A 20336-nucleotide genomic window follows, 5' to 3' on the forward strand; every position below is an offset into this window, starting at 1 on the left:
CCATATTCTGTACACCAATAGGCCCCATCAAGAAAAATTCTCTTGTGCTCCAATTTTCCCAGTCAACTGGAAATTTGGATCTGCAGAGAATGAGGGACCAAATCTCCAAACTTTTACTTTCGCTCATTTTGTAATGTGCACTTGTCACACAGCTAACACTCTAACTTTGCTCACTTGTGTGTGTACAGCTGGCACCACCCTTATTACTGGAGTTGCAAACCTTCTATACAACATCTATCATCCAAGCAGTGTTTTCTACACTTCTGACTGATTTCCCAAATGGTTAACAGAACATTAAGAAACAAGCAAAATGCCGTAAACCATACCGGATGGGTCCAGGCATTCTCTGAGCACTTTAGGGCTAAAGAAAACATCCAGAGATTACCTACTCAGGGTTATTTGTCAGGACAACACACAAATGCAGGACAGAGCTAGGAAGACATTTCCCCGTTGTCTTCTGATTGCAAGTTAAAAAAAAGAAGTGGCAGTGTGTCTATTATCTACCCACCTAAATGTGGAAACAGATCAGTCTCCAGCTGCTGTTTTCGAGTGCACAGTTTCACCAGTCTCTGTAGCCGGCTCATGCAGGACAAGTGCGGAGAGAAGGCTGTGGCTTTCATGAGGACCCGATCAGTCCTTGGAGGGTCTGTGACAGGAGCCCTAGCGGGTGGCAGGAGAGGCAGAGGTCTCTTGTTAGACAACTGCCGGGCTTGTGCTATAGTGTGTGTGGTGGGTGCCACTCCCTGCATTGGTAGGCTGGTGTTCGGAGGTTGAGGTGACTTGCAGACTATGCCCTGCGGTAGCCCTGTCGGCTTTAACAAAGCTGATGAAGGTGGCAGATGGGAGCGCTGCTGCTGCAGAGGCTGCTGCTGCAAAGGTGCAGGAAGGGGGCTAAAGTGCTCTTGGCGAACTTTTAAAATCTCTGTCTCTCTCTGGCGCTGCCGGTTTTGAGCCAACTTGCTCTGCAACTTTTTCCTCACCGTTGCCCCTTTCTTTAGGTCATCATCCTCCTCATTGAAAGCAAAGGGGTCTTCTAATTCTGCCTCCAGGTAGTGGAGAGGAAGCCTAGCCCCTGGAGGGGAGAGGGACATCCCATCCAGTCCATTGGGCATCTTCAAGGCTAGGGTGGGCACTGTCAGACTGAAGGCCATAGCATCCATCTGATGCCTGACCTTTACCTCCTCTATGGGATCATTCTTTTTCTTCCTCTCCTTTTTCGGTATAAAGCCAAGTACCTGCAGGTGGCTGTTGCAGTACCTTTGAAAAGTAAAAACAGTCAGTGACTAACTCAACTCCTGTAGGTAAAATCTGAAGAAAACAGACATCACTAAGGGAAGCCTCCCCAAACTCATGTGAATACAGATTGAAACACAAGAGGTTTTATAAGAAGCATCCATAACTGCTTCTAATACAACAGATAACTGTGGTGCTCCCAACCTGTAACAGAAAACAAAATCTTACAAGTGACAATTTGTAATCTCAAGATATAAAAGTCTTCATTCATTACTCACAGGAAATTCATGCACAACCATTCAAAATATTTACTCTCTAACAGGGTAAATACTCACAAAACAAAGTGAACAAAACAAATGCACTGTCTGACACATAAACCATCAAGAACTCAATACATTAAATCTGATCATTTGACAAGCTCCCAAGAAAAAGTACATTGAAGACTACTTCTTTCCATTTGACTGTTCTTTCACTGGAAGTGGCTAACATTTTCATCAACACACACATTAGTATTATTATGAATTCCGCTGTAGCAGGGAGCAGTTTCTTATATGGACAATCTCACTACAGACACCTGCTGAGAAGGGTCACTATTTGCACTGGATGAACAGTAGCATAAATATTTAATAGTAGTTTAACACGATGAATTTTGTAGCCAGAGAATTAGCTGAATGTTCTTCAAACAAAAACCTAGTTTAAAAGAAGTTCTCTGCTGCTAGAAAATGGTTACACAATGACAGGAATACGTATACATACAATCCACAAACATGGATTTTAAGCTCTTCTAATACACATATAAAAAAAAAGCTTTGAAAGTCATGCTATTAAAAGAGAAAAAAAAAGGGAAAAAAGTCTCTGAAAGTCTGCCATGAAAATTAAGAGGAAAGAGTTGCAACTTATGGCCACAGATAAAAAAAAAAAACATACTGAGAAGTAAACAATTAATCTTTGTTTGATTAAAACAAGCAGTTAACAGAAATGTAGAAACTATGATCTGATCCTTTTCCTGTTTCACACAGGCAGGCCCCTTTTGCCTCTGTAGAATGCCACCAGCAATCAAGACTTCTGCCCTTGCAGGATTCCATCTATAATGTGCAGCTTATAGATGAAAACAAAGATATAGGGAAAGAGTGATGCCTATATCAATGTATCTATGGACAAGATAAGGAAATACCCATGAAGGTATTTAAAATCCAGTCAGTATCAATCCAAGAAAGGTAAGGGTTTTTTTAAACAAATAGGTTAAAATTAAATTATTCCTGGTCTTCATGGAGAAAAAACAGCAGAAAAGCCTAAACCACCACCACCACGCCCGGGTTTAACACTTAAGTTTAGTGACTTCCAACTTGTTGAACCACCCCTAAAGAAACTATGTGTGAATTGCTTGTAAAGGGTCCATAAAAGGTAAAAACCAAAAAAGCAAATTCATATATGCTCCTTAACAATCTCCATATATGTAGCTTCTTGAAGCATCCATGCCCATAGGGCCTCATAAATCAGAAAAGGCTGAAAAGTACAGCTACTTATTATTGTCTAAATAATTAAGTTGTAAGCAATAAGTAAATCTAGATGAGGCAAGCTGAAAGCCAGCGATGTGTGAAATCCTTATTAGAACACACTGGAATACTGTAAATTCATAGTGAGATACACACTTCTAAAAATAAAATTACATAATGAGGACTCAACAAAGCTTTCCTTAAAGTCAACAGCACTATTCCCAGAATTAAAATTAAGCACTTTTAAAGTATTTTGTTTGAACAAGACTGAGATCAGTTGCAACTGCACTTTTAGTATGACAGAAAACAAAACAATAAACAGACAAAACCACAAGAGATCTTTTTCCCCCTTTAATTCCGACAAAAAGAGAGCTGTGCTGCACGTGAATGCTTCCCTCCTATTGTTCAGAACTTAAATATCACCACTTTGTGCTTGTGCCAACATGAGAAGGTAAAACTAGCTTGTGTGTTCTCATTGGGAAAAACAAAGGGAAAGCAAATAATAGATAAGGTAAATAAACAGGTAAGAAGCTTGATAACATTCTCTGAGGTTTAGGCTAGCAAGGGTTTTCCTTGTTCATTTAACTGTAACAGAATCATTTTTATACGGCACAGAATAAAGCTTTGGCTCTTACAACTGACCATACTGCATCACTGGATCAACTTTATCTTACGCAGGCATCACCTCTGGACATGAACTCATAGATGCCAGGCTACAACATAATAAAAATATAGATCACAAGCACTTGCAGACACCTGTACACATTGAGCTGGCTCTGTGCTTTAGGCTCTTATCAACTCTCTGCCTTTCAGCACAACTGAGGCTGATACACCTTGGAGTAAAAGAAGCAAGAAGAAACTGGGAAGAGCACTTAGGTCTTTCTCTCTCTGGCTAGAGAAGACTACACACAGGCAGTTTTGGCTAGACGTAATTTATTAGCACCAACCCAACCCTGGCCTTCTCAGGCTCTAGCTAGTCCCATGCAGAGCCAGGCAGGCACACACACCCACTTCCCCATCCTTGAAGTTCTAGGATGGCTTTTTTGTTGGACCTGGTTCAAACAGGCTCTGACTTTACACAGTGCTGCAGATATTAACTGACTCTGCCAGAACCAGTCTATAGCCAGCTGACTTAAGGCAATGAACACTTCGGATCAGATGTAATGCCAGGAAAGGCATTAGTAGTTTTCCTGGGTTTGGCTGGGATAGAGTTAATTTTCTTCCATGTAGCTGGTACAGTACTATGTTTTGGCTGGGTTTAAACCACAACCGTGGAAGACATTACTGGGAAGACTGGAACAGCACCTGTAAGTAGCACAGGCCCTTCCACGCAGCTCTGAGTGTGAAACCTGTTAGGGTCAAGCTGGACATATGAGAGCCAATTCTGATGTGACTGTCTTAGTGGCTCAATTTGTCACTTCTATAACCTGCCTCTGAGTTATTCCCAGATAACAGGATCACATTGAAGATCTAATATACTCTTTTCCACCCCATCATTACTCGGTGACAAAGGCACTTATTTTGTGCAGGTGAGGTCGAATGCAATGAGCACATATGGTAAGAGCAGTGGGTCGATATCCACTAAAACTATCGTAACATGAGACACACAAAAGGTGACAAGCTCTGAAAGCTTCAGCTGGACAGTTTCCTATGTACAACTTGCATTCTGCTTCCCAGCATATCCTAGGGCATGGCTTTCCACATACAACTCCATTCTGCTTTCCACTACATCCCAGACTGGTATTGCATTCTGTCCCTTTAAAGGTACATCCAAATAAACTGGAAAGCATCTTGCATATTAACAAAATATTTTAAAGATTCTCTTGAAAGAGGAGAATTAGAGATAAAATGGCATTTAACCCAGCTAAACTGTAATAACCCTGTACTTGAAAGTGAAGTTGAATTTCAGTATCTATGCATATATTTGGATAAGAAAGAATTAGGAAACGTATTCAGAGGGCATACAGATACAGAACCCATGTCTGTTATCACCCCATGCAAACTCTTTAAAAAAAGCAAGATAGTGAACAGAGAAACAAATAAGGCAGTGAATAGAGAAACTAGACTTCAAATAAGGCAGTGAAGTCATGCACTATTAATAGATCTAATTTGCAGCATGTTAATGGTTAACAAGAAATCTACTAATATGGGAGCATATTAAACATCTTTGTGGCTGGTAGCATCTCATTTGTCTGGGGTCAAGTGATAATTTTTTAATTATCTGTGGACAGACTATGAAGCTTTTGGCATGTAATGCATGTGTCCTGTTAAGACTCTTCTTTTTTTATCATCTTTAAAAGTATCCAGAAAGATAGCTGTCAGAGCATCATACAGCCTGCTTCTGATCATGTACAGTTACATGTCTACAACTGTGACAAAATGACCATCTGACAGCAATTTTGTACACAGAAAATTAAAAGCTATGAGTGAAGACCTCAGACATAGCAAAGATCTCTATATCAAATGGAGTGTGAAAAAAGTCACCTAAGAAACAGATACAGGTTTGCCTGCCAAAAAAGAGGAAATTTAGAGCAGGCACAGTCTTATCACTAGCATTCATTAAGTTTTATTGTTAAAATTAAGCTCTGCCCTAAGAAGCAGTCTTTTAAAATATTCTTTCAAACTATCACATCCTCTCATTTGAAATTAAAAGTTTATTTTCTCCTTCAGACACCTGCTGTCCTCTTCAAGTACTGTAATATGACACTCGACATGCAATTGAATTATTCTAATATAACATACACCAGATGTCATGACCACACTTCACTTTAACTTGAGAAAAATCAAAAAGAACAAAGTGTGAACTCAATTCAAGGTGTAAAGAAAAATCTCAAATTCCATGGCAACATATGAGACCTAAAAAAGTGTCATTAAGTAGTATTATTTCTATTGTTTTTAAGTATGACCCTTGGTAAACAGCAACTCTGGTTCAGTCAGCTCCTGCATCTGAAATTACAGCATACCATTTGTGTTAACAATTTCCATGATCATTTCTGCAAGCTTATTTCCAAAGAGCCTCAACTGTACAGCAGCAAAGAAACAGTCACCGACTGTCAAATTACAGCTTAAAGTTATTCATCTTGTGCCATTTGAGCATTTGCCCTACAGCTTTTGACAAACATTCATGTTTTTTTCTCACTTCATCAGTCTCCTCAACTGAAATGGCAGGTGAAGTGCAAGTTAATTTAGAGCACAGTCCAAATGTTGTTTCAGACAAGAGAGGGAGCTGTGAGCTGAGAAGGAAGTTATGTGTAGGGCACAGTGGGAACACTACTAATAATGCAAAAGGTTAGTGAATAGCAGCTCATAATGTGAAAGGTCAGAGAATGGTGGCTTGACTCCTTTTTGGCATATTTTGTTTATATTTTAGGTTAAAAAAATCACTTCTAACAGATCCAGCCTCAGATAGTTACCATACACGTTAATTAAATACTGTGTTGCATGCAAAGCCTGCAACAATGACTGAAAAACTGAAGTCATACATACCTGGCAGACAAGACAAGACAAATTCTACTATTTCAATCCAAGCAACACCAACAACACTGGTGTTCATAAAGCCTTAAAAAGCAAAGAAGAATGCCCTTGTGGTTGCAGTATGGGCCACAATTCAGTAAATCTGGTTTGAATTCCCAGCTCTCCACAAACTGCAAGTGCTATCTCTTGCAAGGCATTTAATACCTGGGCACCCTGGGCATCTCAATTTGGGAAGAGAGGGGAAGATGAAGGGGGAAAGCAAAGAAGAAATGGGAGTGGACATCACTTTCCCATCTGGTTCATCTGTTATCAAGAAATATTTATTTAATCCAGTAATACAACACGACATATCAATACCAAATCACAAACACTGAATTGTAATTCTGGATTTGGCCCCATGTGTCACTGCTCCCAAAGCCCAGAAGGTATGCATTTTCAGCCGTTTGTCATGAAAAAGCAGATGGAAGCGTGCTTTTGGCACAGCTGGCCAAACAAACAGGCCTTTCTAAGAGCATATACTGTGAGTGACAGAGCAAAATAATTAGAACAGCAGGTAGTGCATAGTAGGTTTGATCCACAGTTTGTAGTGAATTTGAGAAAAGCAAAAAACTCCCAGAAACTTCCTTGGGAGCACGTTATTGCCTCCTGAGTACTTGGCTCCCACAGAAAATAAAATACAGTTTACTGGTGTTAAAACTGTTAAAAAATTCCCTCCTGGAATTCAATCCACTTAGGCCAGTTCCTTCCCCACTCTGAAACCAGGCAGCATCTTAAAAGAAAGCTCATGCCTATGTCCCAGCCACTTACCGCTTTGTAACAGGTAACGACAACTCACCTACGATCCTCAGATTTGGGGATGGGGTTGGTGCAGCGCTGGCTGTTATACTTGGCCACATATTCACATTGCTTGAAGGGGGCAGTCTTGTCCTCCAGAACGTGTCTGATACAGAAGGCGTAGCCGTTAAGTCGCCTCTGCTTGCACAGTTTGGGGCTATATGAGCACAAGGGCTTATTGTCAACCTCAGAGAAGTGTATGTGTTTGCCTTCATACATCACGTGACTCTATTCCTTGTGAACATCAGCTGAAAGAATCATAATATTAAGATAAATCACATAAGGGGGAAAAAAATAAAAGGCATTCAGTTCTAGATTGTGTGTTTCATTTTGGTGGGACAAAGGACCCAAAACAATACCTGATTTTAAATCTTCTGTACCATATCAGTGTTAAGAGAGAGCCCCAAGGACACCTCTATCCTGGAATGATGATGAATCAAGATGAAGTAGATTGTCTAAGGAAAATATCAAAAAGGTCAAAGTTAGACAGAATAAAATAGCTACTATTACTGCTTAAGAACTAAGTGGTCAGGTGCAGTCACTAAACCTGTGGTTCAGCTAGCACTCAATAAGCCAAATCTGCTAGCACGATAGCTTTCAATCAGTATTCACAGATCTTTGGAAACCATGAAAGGAAATTACTGGGGGGGGGGGGGGGGGGGGGGAATAATGCTACTGCCACCGCACTTAAACCTGTCAAACAAAACTCTACTCATCCACCAGAAAGCCACTGGAAGCTACAAATTGAGAAAGGTTAAGTGTCAGATTAGATCACTTGCTTTCAGGAATCAAGTTGAATGATAATTAAGCCATTTGAATGCAGAGGTTTTACTTCAAGTATCTGCTTACAAAAAGGCTGGTGACTATCCCTGCTCTGCAAAATCTTAATTTCATCAGGCAGTGCAAGAAAGCTTTTTTGGTTTTAAAGCTTTCTTTGCCATGAAGACCATTACTGATAAACAGTCTTCAGAGCTTGCGGCTGCCCACAGCTTCTGCAAGCATCAATATGCAGTCTTTCCTGAGGTCATCATGGCTCTTCAGAGCTTTTCCTACCTCCTTGTACTAATTTTAGGTAAATGTGAGCATTAATAATGTCAGAGAAAGTACTCCCATCAATGCCAGGAGAGCTGAAATATTTCAGCAAGAGGCTGGGGTTTTTCCCCACTCAAAAATAGACTCCTACAGTGCAAACCCATGCAATCATAATCATACTTTTCATTTCCCAACATTATGGAGTCTTTGGCAATCATCTTTAAAAAAAAAACACAAACAAACAAGCAAACAAAAAACCCAAAAAGAAACAAAGAAAACAAACAAACCCAAAGTAGCTTCAAATAAAATTAACAGTACACATATTCTGCAGCTACTCAGCTACACTCAGCTTAGTCTTCAAAAGGCAGCTCTTACTCAGAAAGGCCATCCTAAAAGTACTGGAATAAACTCTTTGAAACACTGTATATTCACCGGAATAAACTCTTTTAAACATGGTATATTCATCACTCAGTTCAGTTTCATGTGTCATGTACCAAGCAAATGAATGTACATAGCTGTGATAATGAGGAAATACATTATAAATCAGAGGTATGTGACAAACGTACTGATTTGTCAGATTACCACCTCAATCAACGTACTTATTCCCAAGGCCTGAAATGGCAAGAACATGAGTGCAAGGAGGAAACCTACACAGCCTTTTCAGGAAAGATGCAGTTTCCTCTTGTGAAGGTATAAGGCTTCACTTTCCACTGTATAAATGTACCATGAGAAAACGAAAAGCACTATGGCACTGGAGGACCTACAAAAGCAACCAGGGCAGAACAAAACACCTCTAACAGTAAACTGTATAAACCAGGCCTTACATTAGCATATTATCTAGGAGCAGAAGGAGAGAAGACTACTAAAATTTAAAAACACTCAAAATTACTGAAACAGTTGTACATGTACACGTGCAGCATACACAGCAGACAGAATGGAGATGCGCTACAAAACATAACTAGCGCAAGTGACCTGATTACTCATTTGACAATAATAAGGATCATTTCGCATTTCCTCTTCATGCAAAATTCCCTTTCCACGCACACATGCAAGTACACACCCCCAGGGGTAGAGGCCTCCCACTTTGTTTATACTGGATAGCCACAACACAGGCACAGATATCTAATCCAGTTCCAATCACCTTTCCCAACTTCCCTCAAGGCCTGCAAGCATTATGAGTACATGAAAGTACGGAGCACTTACTACATATATTTGAAATCAATCATTGGAGTATGACCCTTCACAACCTATCAGTATTAAGAACAATAAAGTTCACCGTTGGCCGTGCTCTTCATACATACAGAATGGAAAGAGGGAACCCTCTCTTCTTTGGCATGCTAGGAAGCAAATAATCCTTTCAGACACCTTTAAGGCAGATACTGACATACACTTCAGCAACAACATGGAAGAAAAACATAAATCCCATGGTGACGTGCTCAGTACAGGAGCTGTGATCTCTGTTTGGGTCCCATATGTTTGAGATACAGCCTCCTCCATTACTAAGGCAGCAAAAAGGTTGCCTTAGTCTTAACTAATTGCATCCCATACACACAACTGAAGCTTTTATTTGGTGGCATACTGGACAGGATGAAAAATTTGACAGAATGAGCGCATCTTTCAGCTGGAGTGACTCACGTGCTGCTATTTCTGTTTTATTTACCGCCTTCTTTCAAGCTACGACCATGCTTTGCAGAGCTTTTGACAGATCAATGACCTTCTCCTTTTCTGCCACAACCCAGCAACGTTTCTTTTCTGAAGGTTATCAAGCAGCAGACCAAAGAAAAAGACTACCTCAGAACATTCCAAAGCAACCAGCAAGAAATGTATACCTGATGTGCCTTAGTTAAGCTTCTGCAAAGAAACTGCTCCACAGTTCCCAGCCACTATAATCCTGGATTTATTTTTGTGCCCCCAGTCTTACTTTGGGATTTAACTCACAATTAAGTCTTATTTTTGCATTTAACTTGACTGTGTCAAGGCAGACATAGTATTTTACTTCTCGTTCATCTGAAAGATACAGGATGCAAGTACAATGCCATATGAAACATTTAAGCAAAAATACTGACAATACTCTTCAGGGAAATCAATGAGCAGGAACATCAATTTTTGGGTCTATACACACACGAAGAGATGCTCATGCAAATATAACCATGTTAAAAATCCTGATAGGAATCAATTAGTGCAACAAACAAAAGCAAAGCTAATACACCTATCATCCAATGTTGTATTAAAAAAGCCTACAGCAACTCTCTCAAACTTGCAATTATATCTTTATTGGTAGTCTCCTACATGGACTTCCCAAAAGACAGTGGTGCTATGTGTATACACTGCCAGGATCAGAGACTGAGGTTGTACATAATCTAAAAAAATAGCTTTTTTTATTTATTAATTCCATAGCATACCATATATATATTTATATATATAAGTAACAAAGATTTTTGAATCTACTGATTATGATTTAATCTGATGGCATATTTTATTTTGAACAAAATATAGAGGAGTTCTTAACAGAGCTTTTTGTTGCTACATAAAAAGGTAGCACAAGCATGGAATAGACACATGTCGCTTAACTGAAGAGAACTGAAACTACACTTAGCTAAACAGTGGGTGGGGGAGAAACTATTTTTGTGCCACAGGATTCAGTAAGAGATGACGGAAACATGGACTTCCCCTGGAAAAAATCAAATGCTTAAGCAGCTGTACTTCACTGCAAAAATATCAGGGAACAAAACTTTCCGGAAGCTGTTTTGGGTTTTGCATTTACACTTTACATTGAAGATGTAGAAAGGTTCAACAGAAACATAACTTACGCCTGCATAGAAACATAGCTTATGCCTGCATATGCTCAAACTAACTTTAGCCACAACCCATGAAAGAGAAACCAGAGGCTGCTTCTCGAGGAATTTTCCTTAAACAACTGATTCTGAATAAAAGATTTTGAGCTGGTCAGAAGCAACAGGGCAAAGAACAAAGAAGAACCAAAAAATGTATGTGTGCCATTGCCAAATCATGTAAGACATGAGTGAGGTTTAAAAAATCCTGGTAGGGGATAAGGTCAATACAGAACAATTGTATACCATATCACACAATATTAGAACTACGGATACTTCATGAAGCTAGTAAGAGATTGACTCAAAACATTAAAGTAGCACTTCATTTTTACCACTCATGGGTAGTGAACTGCCAGACCTTGCTGTCACAAGAGGCTATAGAAGTATCATCAGGTTCAAAAAAACAATGGGAAAATTCACAGACAGTGGGGACATAAGTGATGTACCTGCTAGCCTGTCTAATTTAACAAATATGGATGGTGGACAAGGAAACACTTAAAGTGGCTGGGTCTTCATGCTCTTCCTAAATAGCATCATTTACTCCTACTGCCCAAGGCAGCATACTAGGTTGGATCAACCCCTGATCGGACCCAGCAGTGTATTTCTTATGTTCTTATGGGGATACCACTAACATTTGTAATTTTATAACACACTCGCTTCTCCCCTTCTCCCATTTTTTATTCCTGAGCAGTTGACTGGAAGAAAGTCTTATTCTTCTGGCGAAAGCCATATCTGGACACGTGAAGACCAAGAAACTTAGCATCCCAGCAAGACTTTACAGCAAGGACAGACAGGACACAGAGCAAAGCCACACTGTGACATCATCACTTAGAGCAGAGCTACTTGTCTTGCTGAGCGCAGCCACTGGTGGTCAGTAAGACACCAGAAGGTGGTTTGCAAAGTGACTGTAAAGAGAGAAATGAAGGACTTAAATACACACAAGTACACACCTGCGCAACCGTCTGTACCTGCTCTCAGGCATAGGAAGAAGCCAGCTTCCAACTGCTTTTAGTACTGGCAAGCAGGCATAATCATTTCCCTTGCAGCGCACATCAGCTCCAAAACAACAAAGCTGTAGCTCTGCACTCCACACACCCTCTCCCAAAACAGTTAAACAGTTGTTCAGAGAGGCTGGAAAACTGCACAACAGCAAACTCTGGGGGGCAATCTTTGCTAAACCATCCTGAGTATCAGCATTATGTCATATAGAAATCTGGTACCTGACATCATCTGTAGTCTACAGAGAAGTTAATGGCTTAGTCACTATTAGAAAGCCCAAAGTATTACAGCCTCAAAACTCAATCGGCAATTTTGAGGAAACACTGTGCTGAGAATATTAGAATATTTTAAATCATGTGGGTTGGATACATTCTTAAATGTATGCTCAGAACTTGACATTCAATGTACGTAAGACCCTTTTAGGCAATGGAATCCCCAAATGCATTGTAAATTGCAAGGCAATTATATGTCGGTGGTTAAAAGATGTATAATTAAGAGGACTGAACTCTGAGCTTCGCACATTGCATCCAAACAAAAGCCACGATTAAAGAAGTCTTAACTGTTGTCATTTAGCATTTGCTAATACTAGCACAAATTTCATGTTAAATTTCTTGGTGTCTTCATGAAATCTCACAGACAAAGTATAATCATCTACATATGTTTCCTAAACCATCAGCTTGGGGCCAAAAGTGGAACATGGATCTCCAAAAACGTCAGTTTTTCCACACATACAAACAGCGTCAGCAGTAGTTTCGTTGATTCCTCAACAAAGAAGGAAAGAACAATTCCTTATGTTGTCACTGCCTGACCCTTTTGCTGAAACTAACACTAAATATAGAGATCTGAAGAAGTTTGGGCAACATGGAATTATATCCATTTTTCAGAGATGAACAGAGACCATAAAAATCATTGCAAAAAGACAAGCATTTAAAGCTATTTTACAGTAAAACCCTTCAGTCAGTATTAGTAAAAATGCTATTATTAAAGAACACATCCCTTTTTTCTGTTTCATACTAAGAGACTTTAAGCAAACTAGCACCTCTCTGTGAAGTGCTCTGTTCTATCAAGAGAAGCTGCACCACACTGAATTGTGGTTGGCATCAACACAACGAAGTTATAACTTTTGTCCCCGTTCTATGACCTAACCATAACTTTGGCTTAGTTCTGGTCATTTAACAGCTCAATTCTCTACTACGCTAAGCTACCAAACCAAGCCTACTGTGATTCTGACAACAAGAGTCTTTTTGTTAGTAAAAGCATCCAAATTGAGACAGAAAACACTGGGAAGCAAAAAAAGTCAACTACAAGAGTTCCTGTGGGGAACGCTTTTATTAACTAGAGTACAATCGTTACTCAAGAGACCTCTGAAAAGCCACACACAAGTCAAGGTACTGCACTCACATGCAAGTGCCTGACATATCAAGGCACTGTAATATGTTAAGATCTTACTAGACATTTTTAGTTACCACTTGGAATCATGCTTCGGAATACTTCTTTTCACTTGTTAAAATCTACCAAGGAAGACAGAAGCAGCAACATTGTCCTCATTCTGCCTTTTTTGAAAGCTTATTACCTCAACTGTGCAAAAAGGCAGTTTATATTGTATAAGGATGTCAGATGTATTAACAGAAAAGCATCAGTGTATTTTAGGCAATACTGGTAACATAAATTTATTTCTCTATTTACTGCAGTATAATCTAAGTATTATTCCTAATAGCAATGGCTAGAAAACTTACAGACTTGTAACAAGTTTCAATCAACATCAGAAAATATAACTAAGAGGAGGGAAAAATAACCCATTTTGTTCCAAAACTGCACAGATTCTTCTCTTTTTTCCTACACAAAACTTAGGCAGGAATTTCAATTTCAGCTGATACACTCATCTGATGAACGGTACCATATAGAAAATGTGACAACGATAGCCCAAAGCCTGAAAACCAACAACCATTTAAGACTCTAGGAATTCTGGAAAATTCAAAGGATATATAAAGAGAAAAGATGTTAAGTAGGAAGATTCAAAACTGTCGCTAAGAGCACATTCCTACAGACTTCAATAAAATAATTTCCTATACATGGCTATTCCCAACCTAAGGCTCTAGACAGGCTCCTTATCTTTGAAGTCTTTCCAACAAAGATTTCTCTATGTGAGCAGAAGGTCTCAGGCCCCAGTCCTGCAATCACATCCTCACAGGCAGATTCTCGTGCTTGCACAGAAACACACTTATTTCAGTGTGGCTGTAAACAGGCCCACATTGAGAGCCCCAGGGTGAGAGGGGCTGCAGAGAGGTGGCCTTCAATCAGATACAGCAACAAATGGAACGTTAGGCCATTGCGACATTGCAGAAATGTACTTTAAAACGTTATCTCAAAGTATCAAAACCATGATCCTGAGAGAAAGCAGGGACTAAACATACCACAGCACACTTTACATCTGTACTTCAACAAAAAAAGGGCTGTAAGTCCAAGTCTTTTATTTATTCAAATAACAGACAATCTGCACTTGCATATGAGGTTAAACAAAATGCCTCAGTCTTATTTTTAGACCAAATATTGCAAAGACAAACAGGCTCATTTTCACACAATACAGGAATATCATTCTGGGTTCAGTAGGAGTACTTAGTAAAGGAGCAGAGCTCCTCACAGAGAAGCCTTTTAGCAGTAAAGAGCTATCAAAGTTTCAATATGATATTACAATATATCTGTACCTCCTGAGGATTTACCATACTGTAAGAACACAGTACACGCAACTCTGTAGGACCAGGCCCTACGTACAGATCAATTCGCTCATTGTAACAACATTGGAACATCAAAGTAACTCCCACCAGGTAAATTTTGGGTTGCTTTCTCTAGATAATTTATGATTAATAAAACTTGTCTGATACATGTATGTATTACAAATAAATCATACAAAAGGCTGAAGATGGCTGTGGAAATGCTACCAGGCTGTTAAGTGACAACACGGAATACAGGTGCTCTGCTTCAGCCATCTGCAGTGGTACCTGGTGGGTATGGGCAGCCCAAGTGTGAAACACTGACACAACAGGGGTGTCCATGGGGGAAGGCACTCAACTACAGAGGACCAATGCGTTGCCCTAAATTTGCCAATTTTAAGTCTACCAATCCTCAAGAATTGAGAACAGCCTTAAAATAAACCTTTACCGTATGTTGTTAGGTAACAAAGTTAGAAGCAACTACAGATCTACGTATCTTAATCAGATTGGTATAATACAAGGCTTTAAGGTAAGCGTTACTTTAATTTCCTAAACTCACTAGAGGCTACCTGTACAGAGCCATTAGAATTTCGGAGCCAAAAGACACAGTAAGGAGCATCTGACCAAAACCAGACACCTCCCACACTATAAACCGGAGCTAATTCACCTGTGCGGGCTGAAGCACGTTGGTGGGCTTTCCAGTGGACTCACTTCACAACTACCACACGTTCTTTTCCCTAAAAACAACAGAAAAAAACCCGATCCTTTCATTTTCAGTCCCGGGGAGCAGCAGCACCTCACAGGGAACCCCACCCCAGTAGGACCTGGGACTGTGGGCAAAGCTAGGGTCCTCCAGTGGGGACATGACAGGGGCCCAGGGCCCAAATCCAGACACAGCCTTTGCCGTTTAGGGCCGCTGAGGTGATCCCTTTCCGTGGCTGCGGGGCCAGGGGGCTGCTGACCCAGTCCTGCTGATGCCAACCGGTCCCCGGGCAGTGTGGGTGGCTGAGGGATCCCGGCCGCGCTGAGGGGGCTGCCCGCCCCGCACGTGGCGGGTCTCAAAGGCGAGGCCGAGACAGCCCCTCGCTCCTGTCCCTCGGCCCCAGCTAACGGGGCTAGTCTGGGACCCCCATGTGCCGGCAGCTTATGGGGCGGGGGGGGCACTCTGACGGCCTCCCCACCCTCCCAATACCACCTCCCCACTCTCTCCCCAAAAAGTTGTGAGGCCAGTCAGAACGGCACCGGCCCGGGCGAGGGGGTTCACCGACGGGGAGGAAGGGGGGGGGGGAGGGAACGGGACGGGCGTGGAGGGGAGCAGCGGCCGCGGCGCCCCCTCCCCGCCGGCTCCGTCCCCACGGCCGCGGGGCGGACGGCTGCGGCGGCGGGGGGAAGCACCCTAAAAACGCCGCGAAACTTTCCAGGCCGCGGCCGGAGCGGCCCCGCACGCCCCGCGGGACCGGCACCGCCTCCGCCGCGGCGGCCCCGGGCCGGGCTGGGGGAAGGGGTGCACCCCCCCCCCCCCCACCCCCACCCCCACCCCCACCGCCGCTCATTAAAAGGCGTTTCGGCAAATTAATGCCGCCCCCAGCCCCCCGTCCCGTCCCGCGGCGCCCCTTGCCCCGCTGCCCCGCGCCGAAGGGGTGGGGGGGGGAAGTGGCCCCGGCCGAAGCGTCCTCGCCGCCTCCCCTAAGTCGCCAAGCTCCGGCGGCGGCAGGGCTCGGCCCGCTTTGGGCCCGGGGCCCGGCGCGGGGGGCCCGGCAGGGCGGGGAGCGGAGCTGCCGGGCCGCGCCGCGCTGAGGCCTAGCGCCCCCCCGCCTCCGTTCTCCCCAGCCGCCCTTCACCTCCTGGGCATAGGCGCCTCGGCGCCGCACCCCGACCCTCCCCCTGGGCCCCGGCGACCGTCTCACCCCCCCTTCGGCGATCCTCTCGGCGCCCGAAAGCCTCGAACCCCCCCCGGCTCCCCTCACCCCCCGCTGCGGCCTACACCGCCCCGGCCCATCCCCGGCCTCACGTAGACCGCCTCCCCGCCCGCCCTGCACCCTTCGCACCGCCTGCCGCGCTACGCGAGCCCGGGGATGCAGGCCGGGCCTGGCTTACCTTTCCAGCTGCTTTTTTTTTCTCCTCTCTCTCCTCTCCCCCCTTTCCCTCTGTTGGGCTGACAGATCAGAGTTTCCTCCCCAGCAGAGGGACTGGGAATGGGCTCGGGCTCTGTGCTGTGGAGCTGCTGCCCCCCTGGCTCTGAGAAGATCCTGCTTTTTGTGGGGAGGAAGCTTTGGGGGCTCTTTATTATTTTAAAACTACAAAGTGCTCAGAGGGTAGGTGATTATTAAGGGGAATCCCTGAATATATTCTCCAGCAAAGAAGGCAGGGCTGCTGGGGCTGCTCAAGAAGAGAGCCAGCAGCCTCCTACAGCACCACTACAGGCACTGCGAGGACATAACATCAGAGAGCGGCTCCTCTGCCCTCCAAAACAACAACTTTCCTACCATCTTGGAGGTAGTAAAGAGGGAGAGAGGGAGGGGGGAAAAAAGTACGGAAGGTTTTTATAAAGTGTCAGTTTGCGGGAGGGAGCCAAATGGCCAAAACCAATTTTTTTATAATTTATGTGGCTTTTCATTTTAAATAAAAATAAAATACAAAGGCGTGTGGCTGAAGAAATAATTTTCTTTGTAACCTGTTAAGATCAGCTTTCTGGAAAAAAAAAAAAAATAAAGGAGGTACGGTAAAAAATATATTTTTAGTAACTTTGTTTTTCTTCAAAAATGAAAAAATTGTATTTTTTTTCTATAATGCATAAGGTTGATAACTTTGCTGTTGTGTGATAGAGTTAAAATTAATGTGTAATTATAAAAGTTAGTGTAACTTTTTTGGTAGCTTTTCAGTAGAACAGCTGAGATTGACATGGGATGGTTCCGCATAACTCTCCTATTATGTCTTTCTCTTAAAGCATTGTGAATAAAACTGAATGTACAGGTAAGAAAAAAACAGCAAGGTTTTACTTTTGGGGTGGTGGTGTTTTTTGGGAGGGGGGATTTGTTTGGGTGTTTGGGTTGGCTGGTGTTTTGGGGTGTGTTTTTTTTTTATTCTTGGAATATGTCATGTAGAGGAGCTCTGGGGGATTTAATGCGAGTGGAACCTGTGATATATTATCAGCGAAATTCTGCTAACCTGCTAATAAATGTAGCATTGTCTGCCCTTCAGGATGGGATGTGAAAAAATAAAGCTCATAGCGAGAAATTTGGTTGAGTTTTGGTTGTAATGCTTTCAAAGCGTTTTGCAGCCTTCTAAAATCAGTTTTAGTTCTTTTTAAGTTACTGCATTGATTTGGGGTCTTTGTTCCTGGTATTTATGAATAATAGTATTCCTGACTTCTTTACAGAGTTGAGAAATGCTCTAAATTTATACTGCAGTATCTTGTAATATAAAATAGTTGTGTTTTTCTTTGTTGCAGATGTTTTTATTAGACCATTTACTATTTATTTTTACTATTTATAGTAAAAGAATATAAGAAATATTGTCAAAACCGTGTGAGATGCTATGGTGTATCTATGGGTGAAGACATTGATCACTGTGTTCAGCAGACCTGTGATAATGTTTCTTGCGATAAGATTATGCACAGCCTTGCTCAGAGATGAGCTGCAAAGATTATTTGTCCTGAACAAAGAGGAAATAATTAGAAAACAAAGATAGACATTAAAAAAAAAAAAGTATTTAATTTTTTCCATTGTAAAGATTATTCAGGTGGCACGGACTAATTGAACTGCAGTCAGACTAAGGTCATAAGAATGCAGGTATTGAATTACTACTGAGTGTGTTATTAACCTCTCCCCCTTCGCTGTCAAATCTGAAATATGTTGGTTTAGCTCAGTTACTGTAATCTTTAAACAAAAAATAAAAAACCTGAATTTAGATACATTCCCTTTTCAAAACATTCTGAGTTTGCCTAGCTGGTATAGTGAGTGGTTTGTGTGTTTATAGTGGGGGTTTCATTTAGATAAGTGAGTTTTAATTATATTTGAACTCAAAGTCAGCTAGTCTTTAAGTTAAACTGTGTAGAACCAGAGAATGGTTTTGGGTTGGAAGGGGTCTTAAAGATCATCTCGTTCCAATGCCCTGCCACAGGCAGGGATGAGAGTGCAAGATCACCCTCAGTAAAATATATATCTGAATTACACTTTAAACATTGGCCAGGACTTTCAACAGTTAAACAGATTTCTATAGATACCTCCCCTCAAACATCCTGACTTAACTGTTCAATAGGTACACAACTAGATGAGCAGAACCTCACCACTATTTTCAAGTATTCCAAGTTTGGAAACTTTTTAAACTGGAAACTCTTTAATTCCGTAATTTCTTAAGAGTTTTTGTTCAGCAGGAATTTTTCTAAATCACGGTTAGCCTACCCAGCACGTTTTAATATTGTGGAGTGTTGCATTCGGTGGAGTTATTACATAAGAGGTGTTTTTCTGTATCAGATTATTAATCCATTAAATGCATTATTCTGCTCTGGTATTAGAAAAACAAAAAATAATCAAGTATGTTGCTCCTAGATTGTATTTTAAAAGATTTTCTGTTTTGTGTAGAAGTAATGCGATAATTAGGGTACTTCATAATCTTACCAGTCATTATAGTGTGCTTTGGAGCATGAAGTATAATGATTCTTTTTGTAAGATATTTAAGCAAAAAGTACTTCTATGTTCTATATCTAAAATGCATTATAGGAATGACAGGGATTACAAATGTTGGTCATATATGGGATGATTAAAACCCACACTTTTGAAATACTCAAATTATTTCAATTGATTCAGAAATTCAACAAAGGCAGCGTTAAACTAATATTTCATCTTATTTTATTCTAATAAAGGGCCAAATTCTCAGATCCCAGTTTTGCAATTGCTTGCAGGCCTGATTAGTAATTCAGAAGTGTTTGAAGAATCATTCAATGGTTACTTGCTTTAAAACTCTTACATAAAAGTCGGTAGGGTTTTGCTAGAGTACCAAATTCAAGTTTCTATCCTAAGTGATTTCTTGTATCTGGTATTACGCTAAACAACAGGATTGCTTCTTTTAACTGCAGTTCCGTAAAATTCAACTGTAATTCAAGTTCTCTTTATTGCAGTATTTTTAGTGTTTTGGGAAGAGAAGGCACATCATGAACTACCAGGCTATGCTGAGTCTTTCTGTGGTACTCTTGAGAATATCTGTACAGCTCACTGAGGGGCATCTTCGTATTTTTATTCTTTTTATAATGGGATGCAGATGATCCAACATGTTAAGAGAAATGGCAATGAAAGCACTTGAGAACCTGAACACAGAAACAATAGTAAACCTTGTCTCTGGCTATGCGTTTGACTTTGCAGATGTTGACTTTAATCGTATTACTTGCATGCCTAAATTTAAACATGCATCATAGTAGCATTATATGTTTTGGTGACATCCTGAGATCTATTTGATGTGTGTTAATTGCAAAGCCAGAAGCTTAATGATAAGGGAACTGAGAAACATTCTGAATCTACTTTGGAATAGAAAATAGACTAGAAAAGCTGAAATGGGATATTTTTTAGTGTCTTAAAAAAAACCCAGCTTTTTAAGGAGGACAAAGTAAAGAGAAAAAAAATTACTAGATCTGAGTTACATGGACTACTGTGTAATCATTCAACAGAGAAATTGAAATCTGTACATTATAGATGGATGAGTTTATTTAACAAACTTTGTTTCTTTACCTG

General features: G+C 41.3%; 1 protein-coding gene across 3 annotated transcripts in view; it reads right to left on the minus strand.

Annotated features, from left to right (window-relative positions):
- Positions 1–17520, minus strand: part of INO80D (INO80 complex subunit D) — a 35188-nt gene extending 17668 nt beyond the window's left edge. For 2 of the 3 annotated variants that reach the window (XM_080620453.1, XM_080620455.1), the window contains exons 1-5: positions 16708–17520; positions 15278–15347; positions 7397–7492; positions 7039–7285; positions 509–1257 (exon numbers count right to left, since the gene is read on the minus strand). In XM_080620453.1, coding sequence (XP_080476579.1) covers positions 509–1257; positions 7039–7256 — 967 coding nt within the window. In that variant the 5' untranslated portion in view covers positions 7257–7285; positions 7397–7492; positions 15278–15347; positions 16708–17520. The remainder of the gene's footprint in view (positions 1–508; positions 1258–7038; positions 7286–7396; positions 7493–15277; positions 15348–16707) is intronic. The other variant, XM_080620454.1, reaches the window with a different exon arrangement.
- Positions 17521–20336: the final 2816 nt, after the last annotated feature.

Source organism: Psittacula echo, assembly GCF_963264785.1.
Source record: "Psittacula echo genome assembly, chromosome: 6".
Lineage (NCBI taxonomy): Eukaryota > Metazoa > Chordata > Aves > Psittaciformes > Psittacidae > Psittacula > Psittacula echo.